General features: G+C 45.7%; 2 protein-coding genes across 5 annotated transcripts in view; one reads left to right on the forward strand and one right to left on the reverse strand.

The window, feature by feature from the left end:
• PFKM (phosphofructokinase, muscle) overlaps positions 1-4,947 on the forward strand; it is a 46,521-nt gene extending 41,574 nt beyond the window's left edge. For both annotated transcript variants that reach the window (XM_047065412.1, XM_047065411.1), the window contains exons 17-24: positions 293-380; positions 455-607; positions 1,076-1,240; positions 2,287-2,348; positions 2,578-2,689; positions 3,906-4,005; positions 4,087-4,192; positions 4,417-4,947. In XM_047065412.1, coding sequence (XP_046921368.1) covers positions 293-380; positions 455-607; positions 1,076-1,240; positions 2,287-2,348; positions 2,578-2,689; positions 3,906-4,005; positions 4,087-4,192; positions 4,417-4,561 — 931 coding nt within the window. In that variant the 3' untranslated portion in view covers positions 4,562-4,947. The remainder of the gene's footprint in view (positions 1-292; positions 381-454; positions 608-1,075; positions 1,241-2,286; positions 2,349-2,577; positions 2,690-3,905; positions 4,006-4,086; positions 4,193-4,416) is intronic.
• Positions 4,948-6,036: 1,089 nt separating this feature from the next.
• On the reverse strand, positions 6,037-14,724 carry ASB8 (ankyrin repeat and SOCS box containing 8). 3 transcript variants are annotated; one of them, XM_047066474.1, is made up of 4 exons: positions 14,555-14,724; positions 11,614-11,773; positions 10,052-10,156; positions 6,037-7,973 (listed from the first exon to the last, which is right to left on the reverse strand). In XM_047066474.1, exons 2-4 carry the CDS (start codon positions 11,740-11,742, stop codon positions 7,341-7,343), a joined length of 867 nt encoding a protein of 288 aa, XP_046922430.1. In that variant the 5' UTR covers positions 11,743-11,773; positions 14,555-14,724; the 3' UTR covers positions 6,037-7,340. The 3 variants fall into 3 exon arrangements, with proteins under 3 accessions (XP_046922430.1, XP_046922429.1, XP_046922431.1); XM_047066473.1 differs by having other exon boundaries at positions 11,614-11,777; XM_047066475.1 differs by lacking the exons at positions 11,614-11,773; positions 14,555-14,724 and adding an exon at positions 10,476-11,594.
• Between the last annotated feature and the right edge of the window lie 4,400 nt (positions 14,725-19,124).

Below are 19,124 nucleotides of genomic sequence, written 5' to 3' on the forward strand. Positions count from 1 at the left end.
GTTCATTAGGTCAGCGTCTACACTGCTGTAGTCTGCATCTTCTGTCCCCAAGCTCACAGTTGCCTCAGTGAGGGCAGGCCTGCATATCTAGACATCTCTTAGCAGCTCAGGCAGTTTTAAGCCCCAGGATGTGTACTTACACAGCCATGAGAGGGGTGGCAGGGAAGGGGGCACAGGTCAAGAAGTTACACATAAAGCACATTCTAATTCTAGCTTTTTTCTCCCTCAACTTTGCTTAATTCTCCAAATTCCATCACCTCGTCGCCCACCCCGCCTCATCCCAATCAACTAGGACTCTACCCAAGAAGAGCTTTGAGCAGATCAGTGCCAACATCACTAAGTTTAACATTCAGGGCCTTGTCATCATTGGGGGCTTTGAGGTGAGTGCCCTCCCGTTTGTTCCCCTCCTCCCCACTTTTCCCTCTCCCCTCATGGCTGCCACCCTCCTTCTCAGGCTTACACAGGGGGCCTGGAACTGATGGAGGGCAGGAAGCTGTTTGACGAGCTGTGCATCCCGTTTGTGGTCATCCCCGCGACGGTCTCCAACAACGTCCCCGGCTCGGACTTCAGCGTGGGGGCTGACACAGCACTCAATACTATCTGCACGGTGAGAGCCCGCCCCCGCTTCCCAGGCCTCTGGCCAGCTCTGTAATCCCTGGACCACGTGTGCTGGAGAGTGAGCTACTGTTTTTGTACTAACCAAGTGACAGTGTTCGAACGGTGCCTCTTCGAGCCCAGGCCCTTATGCACTTTATTTCTCCACGCTACGGTGTTCATTCTCACCTGTCAGCCTCCAACGCATCAGTACTCTGCGTCCCAAATGTTTTTTTCCGTCCTGAGGTCAGATAGCCTAATTTCCCTGCCCTGAACAACACAGAGGGTAAGTACAGCTTCCTTCCCAGGAGGCGAGTTCCACAGGGCAGTTGGCAGGTGTGCCGGCCGCCCCCTAAGGCAAGAACTTGATGAGGCGTAGGGGCCTGGCTGAGCCGGGGAGGTTGGCATTCTGGGGCAGAGAAGTGACAAGGATCAGACCCCGGACTCTGTCTTTCTAACTGAGACCCCGCTGTCTTTGCAGACCTGTGACCGCATCAAGCAGTCAGCGGCAGGCACCAAGCGTCGGGTGTTTATCATCGAAACGATGGGTGGCTACTGTGGCTACCTGGCCACCATGGCAGGACTGGCAGCTGGGGCCGATGCTGCCTACATTTTTGAGGAGCCCTTCACCATTCGGGACCTGCAGGTAGATGGTCACTCAGAGCCTGTTATGCAGCTCTCCCCTGCCCTAGTCTGTCCCCACAGCATCTTGAGCTGTGAGAGCTCAAGATGAGGATAGCTGCTTGGTCTCTGGGGCCCTGCGAGGAAACTAGAAAGAGCAGCAAGAGGGCATCTCCGGTGTAACCTCACACGCATGACCACAGCTGCTGTTTCTGGAGCATTCGTTTTGAAAGCCCCATGTTGCTAAGCCCTTCTCAACGTGTTTTTGCATTTTGTCTTCAAAACACACGTGCAAGGGAGCTATTATTATCTCCGTGTTATGGACGAGAAAGATTTAGAGAGGTTAAAAGACTTTTCTAAACTTGTGAGTAGGTGGTTTAACTAACAGAGAAAGTCGGTGGTGTCTCTACTGATCATGCCACCCGCCCTGGGCTCCCTTGCTACCAAAGCAGACTCTTCTCTTTCCTGTCCCTTCCGGGGTTGGGGTAGGGCGCTCCGATTCCTTTTTCTCAGAGGGGCCGTATGATCCTAGTTTTCCAAGATCTCAGTTCACTGGAGGGAAGAAGAGCCACAAAGTGCAGAGGCAGCAGGCTGAGGGAACTCCCTCATGCAAGAACTCAAGTCCCTGCTGGGAATGGAGGGTGGGAGTCTTCCTCCTTCATCCCCAGCTCAAAGCCCAGATGAAGGAACTGGTTCCTCCCAAGCGAATCACTGCTGCACCGACAAGCAACCCATTCAAAGGCCAACACTGAGAGCAGAGTCGGCCCTCTGAGGGAAGGGAAGCAGAATCCCCTGGAAGGGGACACTGGGAGCAGGTGGAAAGGTGAAGACCGGCAGTTACCACGGCTGTCCTTAACTCACCCTCTCCCGGTTCTGCCTGGCTCGTTTGGAGTCTTTGTTCACATTGCAGCGTGCACTGAACTTCTCACAGGGACTAGGCACAGATTGTAAACTGCTCTCTTCCAGTCTCTCTCCCCATCTGGAGAGGCCTGGTGGGGAACAAGAGATCCGTGCACTTGCCCGGCCTTATCCACTCCTGGCAAGGCTTAAGATTTACTCTCTTATTTTCAGGCAAATGTTGAACATCTGGTGCATAAGATGAAAACCACTGTGAAAAGGGGCTTGGTGTTAAGGTACCTCATCCATGGTGTGTTCCTAAGTGAAGAGAACAGTTAGGCTTTGGCTCTAGCCCACAGAATGAATCCATGGTTGGGATGCCCTGAGGAATTTGGGGACACAGTGAGAGAACTGGAGCCATGGGAGGAGACAGAAAAGGGAAGAACAAAGCCTACTGAAGCAGAAAAGGGTTGGGAGGGATGGGGAGACAACCAAAGTCACAGGCTTTTGGTCTCTACTTGGCAGGAATGAGAAGTGCAATGAGAACTACACCACGGACTTCATCTTCAACCTGTACTCTGAGGAGGGGAAGGGCATATTTGACAGCAGGAAGAATGTGCTTGGGCACATGCAGCAGGTCGGGAAGACACCCCAGTCATACCCTTCACCAGACGGCCACAATCCCCGATAGCCATTGGGTCTCCCACTGGTCCCCAATCTGCTGGAGGCTGTCGGTGCCACCACAGAGCACGAGCCTGCAGGTTTTACTGTCACAGAATCGAAACAGCATTACCCTGGAAATGGCCTTCGAGGTTATGTGATCCCTCCTGGGGCAGGGCTTCTCAGCACTGGCACCATTGTCATTTGGGGCTGGATAAATCTTTGTTGCGGGTGGCTGTTCTGTGCCATTGCGGGATGCTTTAGCAACATCCCTGGACTCTACCCACTAGATGCCAGTAGCACCTCCCTCCTAAGTTGTAACAAATACAAAATGTCTCCAGACTTTTGCCAAATGTCCCCTGGGGGGCAAAATCATCTCCAGTTGAGAACCACTAATTCAGATGAAGAAAATGAGGCCCAGACGGGAGAAACAACTTTTTTAGGGCCACTCATCAAGCTTGGGTGAGAGCCAGAATGCACTCCGGGGGAAACGAATTCCCTTCTGCTATCCACATTCAATCCCCACCTACGGCAGGCCTCGCTCACAGACGGTACTGGTGGTCTTAGGCCTCCCCATCCCAAATGTCCCCAGCTGATTCTGCTTAAGTATGGACCTTTGACTGTTGTCTACCTACCTATGAATTCCCAGTATCCTCAACTTGAATGAGCTTATTAGCCCCTGCAGGAATGGGGTGTGACTGGATAAAGCATGGCGATCTATTCCCCACTTTCCCACCTCCTTTCACTTAGTTCAGAGAAAATCTGCATGATGTTTTATATTATTCTGAGGTGCTACCAAGGACATCTATGTTGGTTCACAAGGAACACTTCTGTCGATGATGGTGACTGACAAAAGCTGCTAGGCTGAAGAGGGGCAAGGAGGCGACTGGCCAATCAGACTGGAAGTGAATGAACAGGATCTGGCAGCTGTGGAGCTAGAAGCAGCAGTTGTGAGACCAGGTCCCCCCATATCTAATTAGCTACTCTTACCCCTGGTAAATGGCCAAATAAGCTGTGCCAGCTCACTCTGTTCTCAGCGCTGTCTCAGGATTTCCTTCATGGTTAGACTTTTGGATTCCTGTTTCCAGCTGCAAAGCTGGGGCCTGTTCTTTCCTTTTTTCTGTGTGTATTCAGGTATCTCTGCCACTTCATTAGAGTCCTTCCCTCTGTAATTTTTATGATTCTTTTTCCAGGGTGGAAGCCCAACTCCGTTTGACAGGAATTTTGCCACTAAGATGGGTGCCAAGGCTATGAACTGGATGTCTGGGAAAATCAAAGAGAGTTACCGTAATGGTAGGTGGGGTAAGAGGGTAAGACCCCCCCATAGTGGCTGGTTCCCCATTATAGAAGCCTACTGACCATCCTGTATTGCAGGGAGGATCTTCGCCAATACACCAGACTCAGGCTGTGTTCTGGGGATGCGTAAGAGGGCTCTGGTCTTTCAACCGGTGACTGAGCTGAAGGAGCAGACGGATTTTGAGTGAGTACATCTACTTCCCCGGTAGTTTCAGGATCTGCTCTTCCCAACCTGTTCGCTGTCTTCGATCCTTTTATCTTAGGAGTAACACCTGGACTCGTACCCGTTTTGGATCTTAGGCCATGTCCTAAAATCCAGCCTCTTCTGCTCAACTTGTTCCTATAAGCTTTTGATAGAAATCAGTTGGGGTGCTGAAAGATTAAATCATCTGTCTCATTCCTCTGTAGCCACCGCATCCCCAAGGAGCAGTGGTGGCTGAAGCTGAGGCCCATCCTCAAAATCCTAGCCAAGTATGAGATTGACTTGGACACCACAGAGCACGCCCACCTGGAGCACATCAGCCGGAAGCGATCTGGAGAAGCTTCTATCTAACCCTCTTTGGAGTGAGGGTAATGGATTGTCTGATCATGGTCAGCTCACCCCCTGATAGATCCAAGTCCATGCATTCTCAAGTGTTTTAGCCCATTTTTCATTAGGTTTCCTTTTAATCTGCACCTGTAGCCATGACCAGCTCTGGCCAGGGAGCTGAGGCAGTGGGCAGTGCGTAGAAGGTCCTTTGAGGTAGAATTTATCATCACTTCTACCCCAGCTTCATCTGTCACACAAGACTGGGCTCCTCTAGTGCTACTGCTAGATTTCAACTACTCGGTTAGAATCTTCCTAAAAATAAGCTCTATTTATTTCTTGTGATAACAAAGTCTTGGTTCCTCTACTACTCTGACTGCAGTAACACTAATAAAGGCCAACTGGTCACTGTGCTTTTGGTTCTCCTGTTGTCACTTTTGTAAGTAGAATGTCATACTGTCAACCCAAAGCACCAGACCCTGCTCAGACAGACATGTGGGAAAATGCAGCCCATATGATCACCCCATGTACTCCTCTCCATCTCTTGGCTCTGCACATACGGTCCTAGAACATCATATACTGGTCCTTACCCCCTATCGCACACTAGTCCCTCCTGCATCCTCTGTAGCCATAAGGTGCCCTGCCAGTCTCCCTTAAGCATGAAGTTGTGTTTCACCTCGTGATCATATACCCATTACCTAGGGGTTTTTCCAGCCATTCCATGATCTCTACTTCTTTTCTGACAACTCAGGGTTCTTCCTTCTCAACTCTTCCCCTGTTATTCCTTCCTAGATGAAACGCAGACCCCATTTGTGGGGAGAATGCACATTTTGAAAGCCTGGGAAAGAGACCCCCACTCCTGGACCCGGTTTGGTGGGCTGGCTGAAATACTGCTTGAGAAAGCGGTCAGTTCTCATTCAGCTCCATTTGTTTTCTATTCCATAACAATAGCTTCTTCCTCATCAGCCAAGTAACCATGTAATGTAGTTGGTCTTCAGGAGCGAGACCGCAGATTTTACCCAAATTGACAGGATGGCACCTGTTGATGCCAAGTTTAAGCTTAGCCTCCAATAACCAGATCCTGACTCTCAGCACAAGCGTACATACTCCTCCCAACCCAGTTTCCTCACTTGCCTGATGAAGCAGGAAGAGGTTCAAGGTTTTACCAGCTGTGGAGGAATGATGATCTCTAATATGTCACTTTTGCTGGCTATCCAAAGTATTACCTTTACACCCTGAAAACAGTTCTGAACAGCAACTGAGAAGGCTTGTCAGGAGTCCAGACTTAAGGCAGCCAAATCCTCTTTGTGCAGTTCATTAAGGGGAAGAAAAATTAACAGTAAATATTAAGCCCTGGTATCACTGCATCCTCAAAACAGCTTATGAGGGAGGTGGTGACAGCCCATTTCAAAGTTACGGACAACGGGGCTCCGGGTGATTAAACAATGTGGAGAAAAGCAGGAACAGTAGAAACTGCCAAACTTGCTTTTAGAAGTGTTTATTTCTTTTTTAAGTGAGCAAAAAAAAAAAAAAAAACAAAAAACAAAAAAAACAAAAAAAAACACCAATGGCAAAAGGGCAAAAGCAGACATGTTTTTTCAAATTAGCTGTGTCAGCAGATTGCAGTCATTTTTATTTGTAGTTCCCGATCAACTTAAAAAAAGTTTTTCAAATTTGCATCTGGGTCATCCAAGATAATAACAACTTGATCTAGTTTAGGGACATGAAAAGGAAGAGTATCGTTGACTAAGTATGGTTCACTAAAACAGTTCTTTTTTGAGTAGGTGGGCCAGCTTGAAAGCAGCTCTTATAATGCTCTTCCCCCACTCGCTGGCCTCCCCCAATGTCTTGTATAGATCCGTAAAAATCAAAGTTGCCAAAACAACTGAAAGGAAAATAATTCTGAACCCTTAGTAGCGTGAATTCCCTAAAGGGAAATGAAGACGACCCATGGGAAAAGGCAGCCCAGCCCATCTCCTTCCCTGCTAGAGTAAACACCTTCATCTAAGGTGCAAGAGCACCTGCTAATAAGCCCATTGGAGCAAACTGGCGTTCACCAAGAGAAAGAACTGCGTTAGAAAAGTTCTTAGGACTGCTCAGAACCTGCTACCTCTTCTACTATGTGGAAAGCAGTAAGAAAATGTTAGTTCTGAAATAACACTGCTGAACTACTGGAACCCTCGGGCACACCCGTGGAAAAGAGGCCAAGACCGCTGTTTCCTTTGATGGTGAGAGAGGGGGCCAGTCCCTTCTGAATGCTCCATGACGTGGCACTCTAGGAATATCATCCAGCCCAACTGTGAATCTGCACACCATTTGAGCTTTTAGTATCTTCACCTTTGGGCCACATTTGTTAGCTGGACTTTTCTTAGACTTCTTCACTGACCAGTTAAAATGTTTCTAGAGGGATTCTTCTGAAATGTTAATCATGTTCCCAAAGGAAAACTAAACACACACTCTTTAAATACTCTTCATCTTCCTAGAGAATTCAGTTGCATTGTTGACTTTTTCCCTAAAGGGGGTAGGGGGGTAGGGGGAGACCTCTTCGCTTGCAGGGTGCAATATAAAAAGCCGAGTAAGCAATAAAGAGAAAACAAAAGTAAGGGATTTTTTTGTTTGTTTGTTTGGTTGCTTGGTTTGGGGAGGGGACGTGGTGTGGAGGTGACTGTTGTGACATGTTGCCTCTAAATATAAACCACACAACAGGAACAACTGCTTTTCCTGTTTTCCAAGACAAAGAGACAGTACCACAGGGAAAAATCTCACCCAGAGTTGCCTGCCTGATGGTGCAAACAACTTCTCCAGCCTATTCCACAAGTAAGAGGTATTCCTTCAGAGAGGCTGGCAGTGGAAGGCCCTTCACTGCATCTGGCAGATACTGGAGGCCCAAACTCCGGCGCACAGCATAGCGAGACAGTGTTTTTAGAGTTCCCGGGGCTGAGCACAGAACAGTCAGTTTTTCACACAGCTGCTGGTCTCTGGCCACTTCCCGTGGCATGGTGCCATTCTTCCTTAATTCAAAGTGTCCAACAGCTCTGTGGAGAAGCTCAAAGCAAGAGTCTTCTTTCTCTGTTCCAAGTCCCCTGACTAATAGAGCCACCAGGCGGGAGATGGGCGTCTGGCCTTTTAGGTTGATGACTCTGACTTCCGCTCCATAATCAAGAAGGATGCTGACGCTCTCCAGATTTCCCTTCATGGCAGCCCAGCTGAGCGGGGTATCGTTGTTATAATCCAGGGCATTGACAGAAGCCCCACTCTCCAGGAGGGCCCGCACACACTCAGCATTGTTCTTAAAGGCTGCCCAGTGAAGTGGGGTATCTCGGTTGCCATCCAGCGCGTTGGGGTTTGCGCCATACTCCAAGAGGACCTCCACACAAGCCTCATCTTTCTCAGCTGCATAGTGGAGGGCTGTTCGGTTGTAACCATCCAGGGCATTCACCTGTAAAGACGGAGGAACTATATGACAGTAGCTAGACTACCGAGAGGAAGATGGGTGGGCAAAGAAGCTTGCATGTGTTTATCCACTACCCGTGCTCTGTCATGTTCTGAATATGAGAATCAACAAGCAATTCCCAGGGAGTCTTGGTGATCGAGACAGAGAGATGTCAGGAGCTTCGGAGCAAATAGGAAGAGAGCGGTCTCAAAACAACGAGCACTCTATTATGTGCACTGATCAGCTGGCCTGCATTATTTAGGGTTTTTCTGCTACATTCTTTACTATTCACTAGGATCTCTACCATGGGGTAAAGGGTAAAGAAAGAGAAGATGAAGTCTAAATCCTTGTAACTACTCTGGGAGATATTTATCGGAAAGTAGTTTCAACACATGAGCCAGAGTAAAGGTTTTGAATTATTTTACTTATCCCAACTCACTCTAACCTGTGGCTGATGGCAACCAGATTGAAAAATAATGAGGCCAAACTCCACCCATATAGCTTTGCCGCGTTCTTTAACCATACTGAGAAGCTCAAATTGTTAATCCGATCAGCCCCTTGCAAAACTATGCCGTGCAGTCATAAGAGAACCTCAATAAAGGCATGTGAAGAGAAGAGCACAACCTTGCAATACTGCAAAAGCAGCTGACTTGCTACAAATCAACATTCCCTATAATAAAGACTTCAAAACCCAAACTTAAGACTAACATATTATCTTCCCCCATAAAATGCAATAAAAATAAGCTGATATATTTAACTCAATTCAACTTTCTATTTAGCTAAAAACTTTCCACGCCCCCGGGGATAGTTTTCATCACTGACATTAAATCACTGGCTTTCATTTCAGGGTCACTCACAAGAGTTATGTAACAGATAATGACAAGTAGAGAACAACATGGCTGGGTGGATGGTGCTGCGGGCTGGCCCCTTAGGCTTACTGACCAATATGTTTGGGGCCTGCCCACCAGCTTCGCGGCATGTCTGATTCCAATTGGCGCCTCAGCACGTGCAACTTCCAGATTGCTTACAGTCAAAACTGCTTACTTATTTATTTACTTAACAAACACTTACTTAGCAATTACTACATGCCAGTGTACTAAACACTTCACAACCTTATGAAGAAGATACCATTGTCACCCCCGTTTTATGGATGGAGAAACCGAGGCAAAGAAAACTTAAGTAACTTGTTCAAAGTCCCACAGCTGGAAGTGATAGAGCTGGGATTCAAACCCATGAAGTCTGGTTCCAGAGTCTATTCTTTTAACCTTTCATTATACCATGCTGCTTCTTGCTGATGCCGATATAAATTAATCTAGGTTTCTTATCTTAAGATACGTCAGAAAGAAGACAGGAACAGGATACAATAAACGGAAAATAATTAGTGGGCAGAACTAGCACAAGTAGCCCAATCCTGAGGAATGGGTTACCTAATGACATCTATCCCCCAGAAACAGTGGTATTAGAAGTGCATGTCTGGTAGCAGGTGTCAAATGGTTTAGATTTAATCACTCCAGGGGCCTCGGTACTTAGAGCTCCTGGACAGTCAACAGGCCGTGAGAGCACTGAATGGAAATGCAAACAACTCCAGAAAGAAGGCTGAGAGAAAAAGGGGAGATAAAACTCCCTCTTCCTGGAGCCCGGGACAACTTAAGAAAGAAAGGCAAAGGTGGGGCGCCTGGGTGGCGCAGTCGGTTAAGCGTCCGACTTCAGCCAGGTCACGATCTCGCGGTCCGTGAGTTCGAGCCCCGCGTCGGGCTCTGGGCTGATGGCTCAGAGCCTGGAGCCTGCTTCCGGTTCTGTGTCTCCCTCTCTCTCTGCCCCTCCCCCGTTCATGCTCTGTCTCTCTCTGTCCCAAAAATAAATAAACGTTGAAAAAAAAAGAATTTTAAAGAAAGAAAGGCAAAGGATGAAATCCTTTGGATCACTACATATATATTTACCATTACGTTCTGCTTTGATATTGGCTATGCCAATGTTACCACGGGCTAGAAGGTGGGAAGGGACGGGAGAAGAGACAGAAATTTTAAGAAAACGTGAAGCTCAGTTGTAGTGGCTCATTAACGCGACAGTGTTAAAAACATTACCTCAGCTCCTTTTTCCAGGAGTAACTCCACACAGTCAGCATCTGACACCATGCAGGCGCAGTGCAGTGGCTTCAGTGTGCCATGGGTACAGTTCACATCTGCTCCCTACGGGCACAAGGAAACTTCAGTCAGTGTGCTCAGCTCTGGCTCACTGAGTAGGATGAGACTCAGAACTGAGTCCAGGTTGGAAGACGGCTCTAGCTCTGACTGTAGTGGAAACACTACTAGTCCCGGTTTCTACTACATATTAAAATAATGTAATGCTAATATCCAAACCGAGGGAACACACTGAAGATGAAAGAAAGAAGCTATCAATTCCCTAGATCAAGTTACTAAGTTTTTCCACAAGGTAACTTGCCAGATGGCCATCTAAGCATCACTGAGGACATAACCTTATGTGCAAAAGCAATGGGAAACTTCTCACCACTCAGGAAAGCTGGAAAACCCATCCACTTTCTACGGCCGCCATGCTCTACAAAAGTCCAGAAAGTGAGTCGGTCAGACTGAAACCAGGAGACCTGGCACCCTCTTTGTCATTCAATGGATGACCATCACTAATAGTAAGGTCATCTTAACGTTATCTTTTTGTTTATAAACATCTTCAAAGTAGCCTCTGAGTATGTGCCCATACTAGTATCTGCCACCTAGCCTCCGGAGGTATGGCTCTTTCAAATGTGAGGAAAGGAGATGGGGACCTCACAGTCAGACCAAAGTCGCCGAATGACTCAGCAGCAGAGCTAGAATTAGAACGTGACAAACTTCCTACTGCTGAATCCTCTGGTACCACTTTTGCTGAGAACAAGTTAACGCTGTAGGACTATTCCTTCTCAAAGGTGCACCACACAACCCCGAAGCAGCTACAGAGCTCCAGGCGGTAAATAAGGATTCCACTGTTGTTGAAAAGAAATGTACAAAAGCAACCATCTGGATGCATTTTCTAGTTATCAAAAAATTACCCTGTAACTTCTCTTCAGCAGGAATAATACTCAGGAGAAGATCTCAAAGACTGTCTAGGATACTAGTTGTATAACAATCGCTGAATGGCAGTGGTTAAAGATGTTAAGATGCTTTCTTAAGTCAAAAATTACCCTGCATTTAAAGGTTGACATTCCTTACAGAATTAAAAGTGGTAGCTGTTGTTAAGATAGACGGCAAGTGATATCTCTCTATGTGATTATTATAAACCACAAGGATTTGAAAACTGCTTCTGCTTTGCTCGTCTCCTTCCTCCCTTAGAACACGTGTAGGAGACTTTGAGCTTGCTGGATCCCATATGCATCATATCCAGACAGAGATTTTACAAAGAACGTGAGACTAGGGTCATCCAGAACATATTTCCTGAAGAAAAATATCAGATGCACAAAGTGAAAGGGAGAAGGAAAGAGAAGCAAAACACAAGGAAAATGTATTTGCATCGTCAAGTTAATACATGTATGAGGACTGTAAAAACTCCTTGTCATCTTGCGCTGAGTCAATGCTGCAAATCTGTAATCTATCACGATTCCCCAGGAACCTTCCCGCTTCACCTCCCAAAGTACTCTCCATCAATACAGCAAACTCACCCCTCTGATGAGGTCCTCTACATTATCATGTGGGAAGGAACGAATGGCAGCGATTGTTCGGATTAAGCGCTCTGAGAGAGAGTATTTGCTCTGAATGCTCTGCATAATATACCACATACTGGAACTCATCAAGGCTCAGAGTATGTTCACATGCTCCAAACTGCCTGAAACAAAGAAGTTTTAGGCATATACAATATCACTGAGCATACCTGTCCCTGGGATTAGTTCTCAGGCCCTCCCAATAGTAAAAGTAGATTTCAAAGAGGTCAATGATGAATTAATATTTTTTCTTAATCACAGAGAAATAGATTATAATAGTCGTTCAGGGAGCTGGGTAAACCTGGACGAAAATGTTTTGACCCTCAGAACCTCAATTCTACTCTCTGAATAGTCTGGAACAAGATTTCCTCAAGAGGCCCCAAGACCCTTATGGAGCTCTGTGTAGCTTACAAACAAGACCAGGCAAGGAAGAAGATATTTTTTAAAGGCAGAAAATGCCACTAAACATTCTTTTCCTCCTCTGGACTTTGTGGTCTTTACGATCAGCATCACCTTTAGCTTACTTGTTACAGTTGGCCCTGCAGTATAGTTATGTTTATATTGTTTCTCGTCTAAATTGTAATCAATTAGAAGGCGAGGTCCCTGTCTTCTATATTATTGTCCATGTAAGGCCAGCCACAGAGGCTCACAAAAGTAGGTATTTAATAAATACCGGTTGATTGACTAAAGGCTAAGAAGTGATCGATACCTGTGAGAAGAGAGGGAAAAGGTTATGGAACAAATACATCTATGTTAACAATGGCAAGACATCTGTGAAACAGTTTAAAATGTCTTCAGCAAAGAAAAAAGTGGGAAATATTTGAAGTGGTATTCTAAAACAAAAAACTCAAAAGTATAATTAGTCATGTATATAAGAAAAAAAATCAAAGTTCACACCAACGACGTATGTTTGTAGCTACAGGAAAACAAGCAGATTTAAGAGTGCAAAATGAATTAAAAATTTTAATAATTGGCCATTCATGACAACTGAGAAATAGATTTGGGCAAATATATGTTCAAACCACAATATGACAGAGGGTTCTAGCATGGAAAAGAACATAATGCAATGTACTTAAATTTAACTGATAGAAGTTTTGGCTATATAAGAGCCATATACTAGTTGGGAAACATTTAAAATTACAACAAACAAGGTGGAACATTTCCATGAAAAGGCATATATCAAAAACTGTAGAGAAAATATACTATGCAGCATCAGCTCTCTAGGTGTAACTGCTTAGGAATAAGTGTTCCTATTAAACTATAAGCTCCTTGGGGGTAAATATAGTGTTATTTTCTTTTTTTTTAATGTTTGTTTATTTTTGAGAGAGAGAGAGAGAGAGAGAGCAAGCAGGGGAGGGGCAGAGAGAGGGAGATACAGAATCTGAAGCAAACTCCAGGCTCTGAGCTGTCAGCACACAGCCCAACGTGAGGCTCGAACTGGTGCACTGCAAGATCATGACCTGAGCTAAGGTCGGATGCTCAACCGATTGAGCCACCCAGGTGCCCCAAATATAACAGCTCCTGGCACATGGCAGTTTCTCAATAAATATTTGTTGAGTTAATGTAAAAATTATTACTTTAGATCCTTAAAAAGTCAAGACTTGCATAATCAAAAATGTTATGTATATGACTTAGACTAAGGGGAAAAAACCTAAAATGACTTTGGTCATTTCAAATTATGTAAATTTTGCTTTTTGTAATGAAGTATCTCCTTATACTTTAATAGTTTCTATTTTACTATTTATCTGTTTAAACTGTATACAGTATTAATTAATAGAATGCAAGTTAAAATATTCAATTCATAGGTATCAATAATTCATATCAGGCATTCTTCTCCCCTACGTTATTATGAATGAATAAGCTTACATGTACACCTGTTTATATGTCTCTCTGAAACTTTCTAGATAATTTAGACTTGACATAATTTTAATCTAACAGCCACTAAACTCAGAAACAAGGGTGTGTATCTTACACTTCTTTGTTGCAAGGCGAAAGGAGAAAAAAAGCAGCCGGTGCATTTGAACTAGAGATCCCAAGAAAGGGGGCAGAAGACAGAGCATCTAAAGTGGAAGGCTTAGACTGGACTTGCTCTGTTAACCGTTTCTGGGCAATGGATGATCTGAAGAAACTAAACCCTGCAATCATTTTCGAGGCGTTCTTGGGACTCTAGGCTAAGAACTCCTAAGTCAGGGTATGACCAGTGGTCTTCTGCTGCTGCATCGAAGTTCCCGGTAAAGAGTGAAACTTCGGGGCACATTGACGATATGCACTGTCGGGAAGGGTCAAGGCAATGTAAACTTGACCTATCTTCCGACAGCAGCCCGTGCGCGGTTTGACCCCAAGTGGCCCCTTTCCTCTGCTGGAACTAAGAGTCCTCTCTCCCACATTTTCTTTCACTTCGGATCCAAAGAAAACACCAAGAGGTATGCTACTGCGATGCTAGAAGCAGTGGAAGAGAGGCGACATTCAACAGCTCTGGTGCTAGTGACGCCTCAGCTTCCGCCCGAGCTGAGAGACCCTCAGCCTAGTCAGAGGCGCCCCAACCCCACCACACCTGCTGAGGAGGAGAGCTCGCGGCCGCTACGTGTTGCCGAGGCAAAGGGCCGAAGGGCAAGGACACGAAATGCGAGTACGTGTGGTGTCACTTTGCTCATGGGATCCGAAAAGATCGCAGCAACCCCGGCAGGTCTCCCGGAACGAGGGGTGAAAGAGGGTCGCGCAACCTACACCGGTGGAGCCCCGGAGGTTAACCACCCCCCTCCCTGATTTCCCCAAGGCCGGGAACCTGTCTCTGCCGCGAGGGCTAACGAAACCCGAGCGGGGAACGGAGGAGTTACTGGGCGTAGCGCCACGGGTTAGGGAACCTGGCTGCAGGCAGGCCCGCAGCGAGGGACGCACTCACCGAACCTCGGGGCAGAGCTGGGCGGTGAAAGCCGCTGTCAAGGTGTGACCCGGAAACAGAAGTTGGCGTCTCCAGCTGGCCTCTGTTTACAGGATGTGAAGAGCGATTGGGGCACCTGCGCACCGGCCAATGGCTGCAGGCGGGGGGCGCCTGCGCAGAGTCGTGAGGCAGCCTCCGTCCTACCCAGGCATAGTTAACGGATTATTTTCTTTCCCTGCCGGAGGGTTTGTGCGCCGGCGCAATGTAGCGCTGTCGGCCATTGCCCGGGGTCTTGGGTGCGCAGCTCTAGGCAAAAAGCTCACCGCCCCCGGCTATCGGGCCGAGTCTGTGGGGCCGCCCCTATGTGGACCAGGCCTGTAGTGGGTCCTTCCGTGCTTTCCGCTGCCTCCCACGGTCTCCAGCTGAGAGCGGGCCTGGGCACTTCATTTCTAACCTTGCTACATTGGTTCAGTTGCTTAGGAGAGTAAACTGTTAGTAAGAAGTGTCTTCGGAAAATAAGAGACTTCCATCATTATTCATAATATTGGAAACGTGTGCTTTCTGAAACCTCCTGGATAGTGTCCACCCTTCCTCAAAGGAAACTATACAGAAGATAAACAACCGCCTAAGAGGCGTAGCAGTCCAAATGTCGAAGACTGAAAACGATGTACCCGCTGACAGTAACCCTTCCCAGCCAGGGAGATGCTGCAGCGTCTCCGTGATGTCCTTCCCAAGCAAAAGCATAAACATTGGAAGCCAGCAGCACGTAGTGGTGCAGGTAGAGTGAAGCAGCCTGCACAGGCTGACTCTTAAGTGCTGTGATCTACCTGGCTGCCTGTTTAACCAAGAACAGCCCAACACCTACTCCCCAAAGCTTGTTCTAAGCAGCAGCATCAACCAGTTTGAGAATAAAGCAGGGCCCAGACAGTTCATGAACATCAATGAGGGGATGGTGAACTGGAGAATCTCACGCCTTGTCTGAGGAGTGAGCCTCCCTGCGGAATCTTTCCGGAAAGCACGGAAAGATTTTTGCCATGCAGGAATGTGTCCCCCACCTTCTGCCACTCTGCTGTGGTGAGGTTGTTCAGTTTTTCCAAAGAAGCTGATACCCAGTTTTTTTAAAACAAGTGAATCCTCCAAGTTGCAAATATTGGCAACATTAAAAAAAAAAATCATTTTGAAAGCAGGCAACATTCAGCCTTGTAAACCACCAATTCTATACTCTAGATTAAAGAAAGGGCTGCTTTGGTCGGGATTAAAGGCTGCTTTGGTCATTGACAGCTCTATGGAAGAAGGGTTTAGGGGTAGCTCTCTGATTGGGAGGGGTTCTGGGGAGTTGACTTGAAGCTGTAGCTACCTATTAACTACATTGCTTTTAATTCATAGATTTACTTAGGAAAGCTTGAAGGAGGCTAGACCCCTCCCCCCTCCCCTGCAAGCTGCTCTAAAGCATTTGATCAAATTCAGTGAATGGAAACAGTTTGATTCTGTGCCCATTGCTTCTAAACCAGAAATTTGTATTAGGGCTCTAGAGACTGTTAAATCTCCAAACACAAGGGCAAGAGATACCTGTGTTGGTGCTAATCACAAATGGGGAAGTTCATCCTGTGAACCTAAACCCTTCCTGGCCACCAGCAGGGAAGATCATAGAAAAATCAAGCCACTACATGTGTTGTCAAACCTAACCTCGGTTCAGTTAGTACCTCTCAAAACTCCCATCCCTATGTCTAGAACTGTGTGACTCACATTAATACCCCAATGGTATATTCTCCCCCAAATCCCCTTGAATCCTACTTAGCTGGGGAATTAATGAGGTGAGAGTCAGATGTGTAATAAATTCCACTGCATCATGCAGTGGGCCCAGGTGTGCTAAGTCTCCCTGTGTGTAGATCCAGTAAAGTGATGCTCTGCTTGGCACCATCCATAGCTTTCTCTAAGTGGAGAATGAGCTTCAGACAACTGACCTATTGAGGGAATGGTGACTGCAGGCTGCTTTTGTTCAATGTCATATACTACCCAGGATGGTGGAGTACATCCTGTACCCAGAGTACAGAAGGTCTAGCTTTTGTCCTGGCTCTGAGACTGACAGTTATTTCATTCCATTTCATTGGGCATCTGTTTTCTCATTGTGAGAGCATTGGCTGAAATCATTTCTGAATATCCTTCCATTTCTATAATTCCGAATCTATTTAATTCCTAAGCAAAAGTTCCTGCTTCCAAAATTTTTTACTTTCATCAAACGAGTACAGTTTTATGACTATCATAATACTACTATATTAATGGGAACTTTGAAGTCTTAATTATAGGATGCCAAAGTCTACACAGTTTCCATTCCATTTTTGCTTCTTCTGTTGCCTCCTTTCTAAAGCAAGGTAAAGACAGTGCTGTTTCCAAGCTTCCAATTTTTAAATGTCATTGGTATTATATAATGTTCAAGCATACTGAAAAAACTGGAGAGAATAGTATGATGAACTCCTATCCATCATCTATATTTAACACAGTAACATTTTGCCAATTATTTTAAATCATTTTTTTCTTTGTTGTTTTGTTCAGCTTTAGGGTTTTTAGTTAAACTATTCAGATAATATCCACACTTCTCACAGTTTGGGGGGAAGTTTTGATTTGACATCCCATAAGTTTTCTAAAAATTGAACTATCTCATGTTTATTTATCCATTTCTTCCTTGAAAAATATGAATTTTTCCCTGTGTTGTCTCATTTCTCAAAATTTCTTCATTGGTAAATTTTGAGGTGTATAAACTCTGCGAAACTCCCAACATCTTATAAATATAGAATTATTTGTCTCCCAGGGAGACTCGCATAGGCCATCTATGCAGATTATTTCATAATGTTTCTGAGAATCCACTGCACAACCGAAGGAAGTTTCAGGTCCATTCATTCATACATTTATCAAACATTTGCCGGCACCTATGTTGTTCCAGGCTCAGGGCTCACAGTGCAGGGAAGACAGTGATGGAGAAACACATTCCCTTATTTTCAGGGGTTGGATATAGATTTGCAAACAGTCAGTTGCAATTCAGGATAATAATTTCAATAAAGTTTTCACATGCAAAGTCAATGGTGAAGAACAGTTCTACTTCAGAGTGATATCAAAAGAATAGTAGAGGGGAAGGGTCTGTGAAGACGTTTCTTGAGGAACAATTTGTTTCTGCTTGAGGAACAATTTGCTTCTTCAATTTGTTCCCACTACCTTCCCACCCAGAAGGAGACATAGTGCTGGTGCTGCATCCTTGCCCTCCAGCCCAGAGAGGGATTTCTGTGGGACCAGAGAGCTTGGCAACTGTTTCCCACAGTTGTGAAACACAGTGGCCTGCACCAGCTCTTGCCTAAAATTTAAAGGCAGTAGCCACAAAACGGAGGTGGCTGCAGAGGGATCTGCAGCACTCCCAGATTCGATAGCAGTGACGAATGTGTGAATGTTTCCAAGATCAGATATGGGCCATACAGAAGACAGTCAGCATGGTGTTGCCTTTGGTTTACTCAAAAAGGGTTGTCTAGAGGTGTGGAGAGACCCAGTGACCAGAAGTTAGAGGTGAACAAACATAGGAATCCTAGAATACCCAGAGGATGTCAGAGGCAACCATCTGCATCTATTTAGGCCAAAAAGACTGGAGTGAGAGGTCTCTGATGAGAGCAATCTGCAAAGAACCTTTAAAGTACCCTACAGGAAAATTTCAACTTAAATCATCTGCCTGACCCAGGTAGTACAGATCTGTCATATCCCTGAGCTGTCTTGCTTCCCACTTTTACACAGCAAGTCAAACAGCAGCTAGCTGGGGGGGGGAGGGGGAGGAGGTAAGTTAAGGAGAAAGCTGAAGGCAGGCAGCCACCAGCCACAAGAAGCCTTATGTGGGGAAGGGGGAGGAGAAGTCTTAAACTAGTGCTTAGAATGAAGACTGAAGTATTTGATTGCCATCTTGGACGGGAAACATTCTAAATACCAAATCAAGACTCTTTCTTGACTTAAAGTGACTTACTTAAAGGATTGTCAGTTATCAAAGAACGAACCAAAAAGTCAGGGAATCTGCCCAATTTTCCATTCAGGGAAAATTTCAGGGGAAGATTATCCCTTCCCCGTATCTTTAAAAGATGGTAAAAGCCAAAAACCAAAATGGCATTTTGATCACATCCGTGAATTTTGCATTCAACATTCCAGCCCCATCCCTATACATTTTAGTCTGTTATTTGTGATCTTCGTGCTTTGATTACAAATGAGTTGTTTTTTGCTTGTTTTAAATGTGTTGTGTGTCTCTCATATGACTTTTAGGTCATTATGTTGTCTTCTCTTCCCTGCTAATTCCAGTCCTGCTCTCAAGAAGTGTTCATTAGATGGTGTTGATTGACAGTACAACTAGTGTTCCTATTTTCAGACCTTGGCATAAACGTAACTAGAAATTTGATAATGCTGTTTTGCTTGTAACGATTGATGCCATTGCTGTTCAACATGTATTAGCGTCCGGTATCTGGGTAGGTGCCATTGAAGTGTCCCAGGTTACAGACCTGGGTGTCTTACTTTTTGAGTCTGGCGGCTACCTAACAGGCACAGGCTTTTGTGCAACTCCTTTTCTTGG

This window comes from Lynx rufus, unplaced genomic scaffold (genome assembly GCF_022079265.1).
Source record: "Lynx rufus isolate CCGP_SWC_20201006 ecotype Redwood Valley unplaced genomic scaffold, mLynRuf1.p SCAF_7, whole genome shotgun sequence".
Classification (NCBI taxonomy): domain Eukaryota; kingdom Metazoa; phylum Chordata; class Mammalia; order Carnivora; family Felidae; genus Lynx; species Lynx rufus.

What these genes read in the sequence shown, in the direction of transcription:
- ASB8 (XM_047066474.1), bottom strand. Translation starts at nt 11,742, where the DNA reads ATGAGTTCCAGTATGTGGTATATTATGCAGAGCATTCAGAGCAAATAC. An exon ending in TAGAGGACCTCATCAGAGGG is followed by an intron (nt 10,157 to 11,613) that starts GTGAGTTTGCTG and finishes TTGTGCCCGTAG; the next exon opens with GGAGCAGATGTGAACTGTAC. An exon ending in TCCTGGAAAAAGGAGCTGAG is followed by an intron (nt 7,974 to 10,051) that starts GTAATGTTTTTA and finishes CCGTCTTTACAG; the next exon opens with GTGAATGCCCTGGATGGTTA.